This window comes from Salvia miltiorrhiza, chromosome 1 (genome assembly GCF_028751815.1).
Source record: "Salvia miltiorrhiza cultivar Shanhuang (shh) chromosome 1, IMPLAD_Smil_shh, whole genome shotgun sequence".
NCBI classification, from domain to species: domain Eukaryota; kingdom Viridiplantae; phylum Streptophyta; class Magnoliopsida; order Lamiales; family Lamiaceae; genus Salvia; species Salvia miltiorrhiza.
Window position 1 is genome coordinate 30,551,300 of NC_080387.1, and position 11,103 is coordinate 30,562,402.

Here is an 11,103-nt window from a genome sequence, read left to right on the forward strand (position 1 = left end):
TGCAAGGACGAACGGTTCCAAAATCCACCAAAGTTAGAACGAATTCTTATTTTTCTCATAATTTTTAAATATAAAGATAAAATATATAAATTTTTTATTGAATTTGATTTTTCTCACGGTGAAATTTTTTGATCATATTTTTGTTGACTTATAAGTGACGTGGCTTACTAATGCTAACTTTAAAAATGACGTTGTTTGATAAAAATAGATAAAACGACGTCGTTTTTGTCACCGATTTAATTAATTGCCCTAATTTTCTCCTAATTTTAGATTTGTTCTTATTTTAGAATCATTCACACGCAAACACTGAGAAGTCACTATTTCATCCCTTTCTTGTGGAACCATTGAAATTGCTGTAAAAAAAATTTGTTTATTGAAAGTGAATCTTACTTGTTGTCTAGAATAGAAGTGCAATTTATGAGAAAAATGATACTTGGTGGAAGGTTTATGTAATTTTAACCTAATATTCAAAAATCATGAAAAATATGAGAATTCGTCCAAAGTTGGTGGATTTTAGCGCTATTTGTCCTACTTGTAATAGACTTGAAGATGGAAGAAAATGGAATAACCATCGTGGTTGTTATAATAATAATAATAATAATAATAATAATAATAATAATAATAATAATAATAATAATAATATTATTATTATTATTATTATTATTAGGAGTATTAGCATGTATTTTTATTATCATTATTATTACTATTATTAATTTATTATTACTTATTTATGTATTTTTATTACTCTCTCCGTCTCATTAGTATAGTGTCTCATTTCTTTTGGGCACGGAAATTAAGGAGTATGTAGAAAGTAAATAAAGTGGGTTGGTGGAAATTATTTAAATATTAGGTATAGATAGAGAGAATATTGCCATAAAAGGAATGGGACAATCCAAAAAAGAAAGTGGAACACTACTAATGGGATGGAGGGAGTATTATTTTGAGTTTTGGGGTTTTGTACGCGGTTCGGTGGTTGCCTTGAAATGAGCTTTTCAGATTCTTTAACGTTTTCTAGTTTAATACTCCCTCCGTCCCAAAGGAAATGTCCTCCTTCTTTTGGGCACGGTTATTAAGGATGCATAATCTGTCTAATCTAGTAGAAACTGAAATGATGCATAATCTGTCATTGAATCTTATATGCTGCCTAATCTAGTAGAAACTGAAATTTCCTTAATATTCTACTAGATTAGGCAGATTATGCATCCTTAATAACCGTGCCCAAAAGAAGGAGGACATTTCCTTTGGGACGGAGGGAGTATCTTTTATTGTGTTCATAAATGTTAATATGCATATTACAAATTTAAAATTTAAAAATATCACCTAAATTAGTAATAGAGGAATTTTTTTCTGGTTCCTAGTAATAGAGGATTTTATATGTGAAACAAGACTAGATTAATATGAATTAGTTATGACGAAGATATACACAATCATTTTCATGGCGTAACATTTGATGATGCATGCATGAGCCTAGAATTAGGCACAAATTGACGTCTAACAAATCACACAATATCTTAATATCCTATGTTGATATTTTACTATACGTAACATGATAGCTGTGAAAAATGGAAGTGGCCTCAATATGGTCTACTGCACTCCAAATTTCACACTGGACTCTGTATAATTTAGCGATACATTATTATTAAATCAAATTAATGTCAAAAGAAAATGTCATTATATCTACTTGAAAAAAAAAAAAAAAAAAGGCTTGTTTGTAGATATATTATACAACAGAAGAAACTCTTCATTGCTCAAAATGAGCATATACAACATATGTATCAATCCTGCTCTCTACAGTAACAGAACTAAACAGGCTGATCGTGGTACAATCCTATTTACTACAATAAACACAAGATGTTCACTCCCAGAAACAGTTTCTTAACTTATCTAGATATAATTAAGTTAAAGAGAAGCAAAAATAGTTATGTAATAACCCATACCCGCCAAAAGAAGCAATTCTTGATCACAGGCTACCTGTACATGCTTGGTCCGGCTTGTCCATCATAGGAAGACAAGCGCATGAATGGCGGTAGCCCTTTTTCGGAGCTCAGCGAGGTTCTTGAAATCTCTTCCTCGTTCAAAGGAATATTGGGAATCGAGATGTATGGGAAAAATGGATACAATTCTTGAGGTGGTGGAACAAGAGGATCAAGATGGTTCGTTGAGGGAGAAGGGCCGGGGGCGCCTTCCCCTAGCTGAGGCTGGCTGAGAAACCTCCGCGGAGGAGCTGCAGCAGACCTCATTTCTGGAGTTAAGCTTCTGCTGGGAGCACTGCGGAATAGGTCACCTGATGCGGCACTTCTTGGCTCTACATATGGTTCGGTGAGGAACCTATCAGCAGCAAACTCATGGGGAAAGTTGGAAAAACTTTGTCGCGCACCGATGCCAGGATTGACTCTAGCAGTTGCTTCATATTGATAATCCGTTGGCAATCTGAAAAGACCAGGGGTTCCGAAGGGAATCTGGAAGTCGTCCACTGTGTTTGTGTAGGCGTTGGGAGGTTGAATGGCATTGCCAGACTTTACTTCTGCTAACTGAGGCGAGCTACTAAGCTTCTCGCTCAGTGATAGTTTGGCACGCTGAAGTGCTTCCAGGACAGATCCTAAGCTAGTAGAAGTTTCTTGAGGCACGACTGCAAGCTCAAAGGATTTTCCTGCATAAGACTGAGATGCCTTTCCTGGTGCGTGGTCCGAGGGGAGATATTTTTGGGATCTGTGTCTGGATGTCTCATCTGCTCTTCCTGAGAAGTCTTCAAGACTTCTCTGTGACTTGGGAAATGAAAACTCCGATGCTGAAGATTCGGGGGCAGCTATGCTGGTGCTGTATTTCTCATCCTGCAAGCTTCCCTTGTCGTCGTCTGGTGCAGGTGGTGAAACTTTGGAAGTCTGGGGGGGTTCACTGACAGAAGCGTCAGCTGGCTGTTGCTTCACTTGTTGATTGTCTGAAGCCAATGTCCTGGCAGCATGCGACGGCTCGGGTGACTTTGTCTCGTATCGTTCTTCAGTCACATCCGAGTAGTTACCGGGGTCACCTGAATCCTGGTGGTTAATGGAGAAAAAGAGTTTTTAGATAAAATGAACAGCATATAATGCAGCTGTTGCTATGAAAGGGAAGACTTTCAAGCTCAACTAGAGATGGGGGAAACTGGTATCAGAACTAAATATTGAACACATAATACAATATAGGGAAGAAAACAGTCTTGATTCTGATAAATGCACATTTAATTGGTAGTCTAAACTCTACCAATAGGAGAAGTTCCCAAAGAGTCTCATTGTGCTCGCACATCAGCTGATGAAAAAGAAAAGGAATGTATTTACTAGATTAGCCATTTGGATGACAATATTTCCCCTACAAAAGTCCTGACCGCATTTCACGAGATTACCCACAACGATTGGAGGTGCATGCAATTGATGCCGATCATTTCTATGGAATTCATTATACAATGAATATGGAATTGATCATTCTCAGTATGACTTACTTCTGAAGTGATCCACTTTTATGAAGCCACTCAAATTGCTTCGCTTAAGTCATCTCCTCAAATCAAACCCTTCAACCCAAGATGCAACCCGAAAGAAGATAGGGAGAAAATACTCGTGTGACTAGGAAATTGACATTTTGATAGATCAAAGTAGACATAAGGTGCCCAAAAAATGAAGCGGCCAAAACTGATAAAGCCTACCTGTGTGCCACTGTTATTCTCTCTGAACTTCTCTTCCCATTCTCTTTGGGCCTTCTCCTCTTCTTCATATCGACAGATGAGCTGTGCCTGATGCAACAGTGCACTTTCCATGTCTTTGTCTTTGCCATTTTCTGGTACACTAAAATAGTGGCCATTAACTTGTTGGGTTCCATTACTTCGCCCTGAAACTGGGTTTTCCAGAGGGTTTTTCCCATTAGGATATCCAGAACTTTCTGGTGATGCAACGGCTTCGCCATCAGAGCAGTTTGAAGAGCCTTTGGAGTATGTGGTCTTCTCAATGCCGTCATTCTGTAACTCTTCTATTGATCTGGCACCACAAAACAGAATCACATCATTATTGATTATCTGAGGAACTTACTTTGCAGCTCGAGCAAATCCCAAATGATTGGCTGGGTTTAAAGGCAATTAGATAACACCATAAAGCTAGATGAGATAAAAAAGTGATGCCTAGATAGCCAATAGAAACAGAAGATTAAAAGAAAGGGGAAAAGGAAAAATATGAATGTTTACCTACACTTGATTGGTTTTGCTTTATTTTCATTTCCATTTATAGTTATCCAGAAAAAAGCCACACTCTATTATTCAGAGATTTTTTCCAACACCTTATTCTCATTTCTCAAAATGAAAAACATCAACGATTACACTCGAAATATACCCAAAATAAAATGAAGCATGAATCCATCCCTTGTACATTTTTCAGAACACCTCAGATAAAACACGTCTCCTCAAACACCAAAGCAAAAACATAAATAGCCCATTTTATCAAACTAGCTGGCAGCCACAGTGGATTTTCATTGACTCGGTCACTATACTGAAAGGTTCGTTAAAGAGTCTTGGTTCACATTCTAACAATGATATTCAAGATTTTCTGAGGATTCATTCTATGTGATGCATACCCCACCTAACTCACAACAAAGGGTATTAAAGCCATGACTCTAATCATAACTGCATAACTAAAATATGATCACATGTTGGAATGCACTATGTATTAAAAATTCACAGAAAGCAAACACTACCTAGTGTCTCTGCGCCTTATCCTGCGACATGATTTACCGACCCTTCTTGATGATGAGCTATTAGATGAAAAACTAGCTCTTCTCCTGACGGGATCCATGTATTTCTTCTTCTCAAGGGATTGCTGAGAATCTCTAGTACTTTTCCAGGACAAGCTTCTACCAGTGGATGGAGAAGATTCAATTTCAGAACTGGAATATGCCTCCTTTTCATTATTTCTTGATTTCAAGTTGGTTGAAGTTTCTTCCATTGTCAAAGAACCATTATGAGCCTCAAAGTCCTGGGACTTTTCCTCATGCTCCGAAGATGAATCAAATTCCTCGGATACATCACCTATTTCATGGTTTTTCAGAATTACAAGAATATCTGATGTTGCCTTTTCAGCCTTTTCTCTCTGGAGAGATACAAACTTTAGCTGCTCTTCAAGTTCTGCCACCTGCATCGCATTTTACAAGTTTAGAGAGAAACAATTGTCTAAAATGGTAGGACGATGGAATGAGAAGAAGGAAGAAGTGCATTTCACATCCTCAAATCCATTTATTTTTGTAGTCTATACTTCCATTTTAAATTTGTGAATATATGAAATCAAAATCTTAATTTACTCATCTATTTTCAATGTATTGAATTCACTGCATTTTCATAATGCTACCTGTCTTTCCTCAAAAAACATAAAATGAGTGGAAAATGCAAGACAAAAATTCCATGTGACAGTCAGTGCAAGTCAAAGGGAACTAAAACATTACTGCAACTCACCCTATTGGCCAGCTCGCTAGCTCTTTCCCTTGCCGTCTTTGAGACAGATCTTTCAGTTAACAATCTTGCTCGTAGAAATTCGATTGTCATTAAATCTGATTTTTCCATGTTCTCAGTTTTCCTGAGAAAGTAACACTTTAAAGGATCAGAACATTTACAAAAATAGTATGAGCTAGCAGAAGGTGAAAAGAGAAATGCAACTGTGATCAGCCAAACGCATACACAGTCACAGATGAAAAATTGATGTGCGGAAAAATACATTGTGAACAAATACTACTCCCCCTAGTTTTCTCTAATGATCATTACGATTTGGTATCTTCCAATTTAAGCCTTATATGTTGTAAGCTCATGCATGTTATAAACTCCCTATTTCTTTCCGTTTCCCTCTTAATTGTAACTTAATGGGATGTCCAAAACAATGGAAGTGTAACCAATAATATAACTTAGAGGGTATTTGGCTGAGCTTATAAGCTCTTTAAAATAGCCTATAAGCTATTTAGGAGCTTATAAGCTCTTTCAAAGTGTTTGGCAAAATAAGCTCCTCAAAAAATAAATTCTTATACCCCAACTTAGTTTTTTCATAATCTTATATGCAACAATCATTTTACAAATATTTTTTAACTATGATTTGTTATTTTCATCATATATCCTTTCAAGTTCATCTCTCTAACAAAGATTTTCTCTCTCTAGTGTAGAAAACTCTCTCTAGCTTATAAGCTAAATTATCCAAACACTTTGACAAACTACATCTTATAAGCTCTTGAAACATCTCACAAGTTGTTGGAGCTTATAAACTCTTTAAAATAAGCTTAGCTAAACACCCTCTTAATGAACTCCAATAACCTAGTCTTCAGTTTTCCCCACATGAAGTCTCATTTCCATAAAAATAAAGAACAAACTCCAAATGCAACTTTAAAGTGATAATCCACAAATGGCATGGTGTGCAAGCAAACATGATGTTATGGTAACATAAAACCATAGGTAGATTGTGGGGCTGAGTGCATATATATGTATATTTAGTACGTGACAAATTTCTAAGTGCTTTTAGTAGAGAGAAACAAATAAAGGATTAAGCAGTTTTTTCCTTTCTAAGCCTAAATACAGAACAAGCTGGCAATTGTCTGCAGCAGTGCACTGCAGTAAATATGTGAGAAGGACTTGGCCAACTAATGAAACCACCACAGTGACAAAATGAAGAAAACAATGGAAACCATTTGCTTCTTAAAAACTAATGCTTTCTTTGGTCATATCATATTTACATAGCACTATACCTGGCTTCGAACAACTAAACACATAATATACTATTTCAGACAACTTAGCTACTATCCAGAAACATCAATATCCTGATCCCTGAGCTACTAAAACAAGTAAACCACAGAAAAAGAAAGTAACTTTTATTGCCATATGCAAGCCATTTGCACTCAAAATAGTGTTTCGCCTCCTATTCCAACTTCATAAATGCATATCATGTATATACAGTGACATGATCAAGATACCCATACCAACGTGTGCTAGGATACCCGGAACGAACATTATTCCCAAAACGAGCACCCAAGTGCACGTTATTTATTTCAAGTATAGCATACTCAGCTCCTAGATTCAACTTAATTTTACACTCAGTTCAACATGGATTTGGCCATCCTTTTTTCTTGAACATGATAATCATGAAAACTGCCTTATATCTTTACTTCTACAAACAAATACAGCTCACAGGGTTTACAGAAAAAAGGCTTTCTTCTTTAAAAATCACAAAATGCGTAATACAATAGAATTTTCCCTAAAAAATGAACGATAGCATAACTTGCTAAAAATACCATAAAAACACAATCTTTATTCTAAGATAAAAAAGTAAATCTATACCTCTGCTCCCGATCTTCATTCGCAGAACTTGACATTTTGCAACTCTCTGGGCCTCTAGAAGTAAAACTACAAAAACAGAAGAGGGCAGACTGAGGCGATCACTTTTGGTGGTAGATTTGATCACACCACATCAAGAGAAGATAAAAACCCATCAAAATTGAAATGAAAAGAACCAAATTTTTAGGCAATTTTGCAATTTTTTTACCTTAAGAGGCACGCTGACCACTGAAGTCAGTTGAATTGGCATAAAGTAAAAGTAGGGTCCTCCATTGTCATTGTATTTTTAAGTTTTCCTTTTCCTCTCCTGGAATTCGGTACGTTTATCTCAGGCTGTCCCCGAAATTAACAAATAACAGAATTTACATACTTTTAAGCGAGTCCAACTTTTATTTGAAAACAAAAAAACGAATTCCCAAAAAAATACGATGAACACTGGACTGATGATTATAATGATTACAGTATATAATACTCCCTCCGTCCCCAAAGAGGATGGCACGGGTTTTAATGGAGAAAAATATGTTATAGTAATTAGTATTGGAAGTGATAAAAAAGTGAAAAAGTGTTATAAGTATTTGGAGTGGTGAAAAAATGAAAAGTAAGAATAAATAAAGTAGGGTAAATATCATAAAAACCCCTGAAGTATACTCGCTTTATCAAAAATACCCTGAAACTTTTAAAATGTTCTCTAAACCCTCAAACTATCAGGTTTTTATCAAATATATCCAGCATCTATTTTTCGGTCACCAAAAATGTGATGTGGCTCGCCGGATGCCACAATATAATTTATATTCTATTTTTTTAAAATGCAATCGCAAAAACGACGTCGTTTCGTACCATATCATTTAAAAAAAATCCACTCTGAAATTTAAAATTCACTCCTATCGTGTTTGAAATTCATGCTAATCACCTATAATTAAGGATAAACACGATAGAATATGGTACGAAACGAAGTCGTTTTTTCCGTGTCATTTTAAAAAAATAGAATATAAATTACATTGTGGCATCTGGCGAGCCACATCACGTTTCTGGTAATCGAAAAATAGATGCAGGATATATTTGATGAAAACCTGATAGTTTGAGGGTTTAGAGAACATTTCAAAAGTTTCAGAGTATTTTTGATAAAGTGAATATAGTTCAGGGGTTTTCATGATATTTACCCAATAAAGTATTATTAGTGGTGGGGCAGTTGTCCAAAAATGGAAAAAAAGAAAGAGGAACTTATTTGGGGACGTCCCAAAAAGGAAAAAGATGAACTTATTTCAGGGACGGAGGGAGTATATCTATAATACCCTAATATATTGTTTGATAAGAAATAATACAAAATATATAACTCTTTATAAATTATTAAAAATTCGAACATATAATACTGATTTAAGAGATTTTGTATAACACTCACGAAGATGGTATATATAATACAAATTTTAATTATAATTATTATTAACTTTATATAATCTTAATACATCATACCAAATAGCATATTTCATCCGTCTCACAAAAACATGAACATTTTGTCATTTTTGGGGTGTCTCACCAAAACATTAATATTTCTATTTTGGTACACTACCCCACCACAATCCATTTACTTTTCATATTTACTTTTCATAAAATGGTACCCATTTTCCACTCACAATACACTTTTACCTAACATTTTTTAAAATTCGTGTCACTTATAAATGTTCATGTTTTTTATGAAACAAATGTAGTATTATATTTTACAGATATTTTAGGGTTAATTACCGCTAAATTCAAAAGCTTTTTGAAATTTCGACATATTCTCACCAACTTCAAAATCGGCGTATGAATACATGAATTGAGAATCTGTTCTTAATGTTCCCAAAATCAAAAAAGACCCCCAAATTGAAGGTGACGTGGACTACCGTAAATACAATGTGGCATAGTCAGCGGTGCAAGGAAACGACGTCGTTTTTTTAAAACAATACGATGTCGTTTTGATTTCCAACTACAAAAAAAGAAAAGAAAAAAAAGAAAAATTGGGGCTGTGATTTCCAGGTCGCCAGCGAGAGATTCAAGCTTGAATTCTTCAAACCAGGTAAACAAGGAGATGGCGCGGTGGTTCTGGACGGCGGAGGATCGCACTCCCACTGCTCTGTCGTCGCCCTCATTTTCCGGCGATGGCGGAGCTGCCACTAGCCCTGAATCGCGGCCTCCATCCCTGAATCGTGTCGTAGGCCCCAAATTGCGGCCTCCCTCCTTGAGCTACGCGCAGAGCGCAGCCGCCTTCTTCTCGCGCGTGGCCGCCCTCCCAGCGACCTTAGATCTGTCGCGCGGAGGCCCTACACTTTAAATTTGGGCGGCAGCGTTAGAGCTCCACGCATGCCCACCGCCTCCCTCCTTCTTCCCTCTGCCGAAATCGTCGTACGAGCTCCACGCATCCCTCCTCGCCGCCGTCGTGCCCTAGGCCCCATGGGCGGTGGCAGATGGGTTTGGGGGTTGGGGTGTTTGGGGATGGAGGGAGGTTTTTTTTATTTTTTTTGTAAATTAATTTATTAATAAATTATAATATTTTATTAAAATAAGATTATTAAAAAAATGAAAAAATGACATGTAATACGTGATTGCCATGTATTTGACACATAACCAGTGATTGCCACCTTATCTCGCCGGAGTTAATAATTTTGGGAACATTCAGAACGGATTATCAATTCGTGTATTCATATGCCGATTTTGAAGTTGGTGAGAATATCGCGAAATCTCAAAAAGCTTTTGAATTTAACGGCAATTAACCCGATATTTTAATGCATTCTACCAAATATGATATTATATAGTAAACGACATCTTAATTAAACATATCACACATTTATCATATAGTGTGTATCGAACGACCCTGATGGTATTAATATAAAATGTTGGGTGGTATATAGTAATAAGTTTGCGCCGATGAGGCCTAGCTCAAGTGGCAAAGCTGAGGCACCCAAAGATTCTACTTTGTGAGAGGTCTTGGGTTCAATTCCCGCCTGCGTGCGGGTAACTTTCCCACTTTTGTGTAGGTAGTGTTCCCACCTATGCGTGGGTAGTGGTTCCGCCTGCGTGCGATTGTTTTCCCACTTTTATGTGGTGTAGTGGTTGCCTTCGTGCGGGTTGCTTATTAGATTATTTATTAGATACCAATTTGTAATTATAAAAAAAAAAGTAGTAATCAGTTTGCAGCGGATAGATAATAATAAATATAGTAGTGATTTATTTATTTATTTATTTTAATCATTATAACTTTTATTTATTTATGTCTATGATTAGTTAATGGACTTGGCCTATTTCTACTTAGTCTATATATAGAAATATATATTGTGTATTTTGTAGTTGTATGTTGATAAATGAAAAGTTGGGGTTTATTTTCTTTTATCATGTGTTTGTTTGGATATTTAATAGAGAATCAATGGAATTTCACTTTTATAAGCGTTTTTTTTATAGTATATTTTATAAATCTTAATCAATGAATTAAAAGTTTCATTACACAGTTGGTATCCAGATTCTTACTATGCTCCGCCCCAATTCGCTCGATGTGATGATTCAGACGAATACACAATCACATTAGAGAATCTTTTTTAAATTAGGGACGACAATAATGCTCGATTTAATACAATTGAGGATTGCTTAAGTCCTCCATTTTATGATGATTATACATCTCATATTTTACAGGATGATAATATTGAGGACTATATGAGTTCTCCAGTTTATGATGATTACTCATCTCTGTCATTATATAAGAAAATTTTATTAGATGATGTTGGCCAAGCTGCAGTGGTGCAGTGCGAGTCCAC

The 11,103-nt window shown here is 36.0% G+C and overlaps 1 protein-coding gene across 1 annotated transcript; it reads right to left on the reverse strand.

The window, feature by feature from the left end:
• Positions 1 to 1,705: 1,705 nt before the first annotated feature.
• Positions 1,706 to 7,759, reverse strand: LOC131019645 (uncharacterized). The gene is made up of 6 exons (XM_057948236.1): positions 7,530 to 7,759; positions 7,325 to 7,390; positions 5,465 to 5,585; positions 4,714 to 5,147; positions 3,677 to 4,004; positions 1,706 to 3,035 (listed from the first exon to the last, which is right to left on the reverse strand). Exons 2-6 carry the CDS (start codon positions 7,357 to 7,359, stop codon positions 1,968 to 1,970), a joined length of 1,986 nt encoding a protein of 661 aa, XP_057804219.1. The 5' UTR covers positions 7,360 to 7,390; positions 7,530 to 7,759; the 3' UTR covers positions 1,706 to 1,967.
• Positions 7,760 to 11,103: the final 3,344 nt, after the last annotated feature.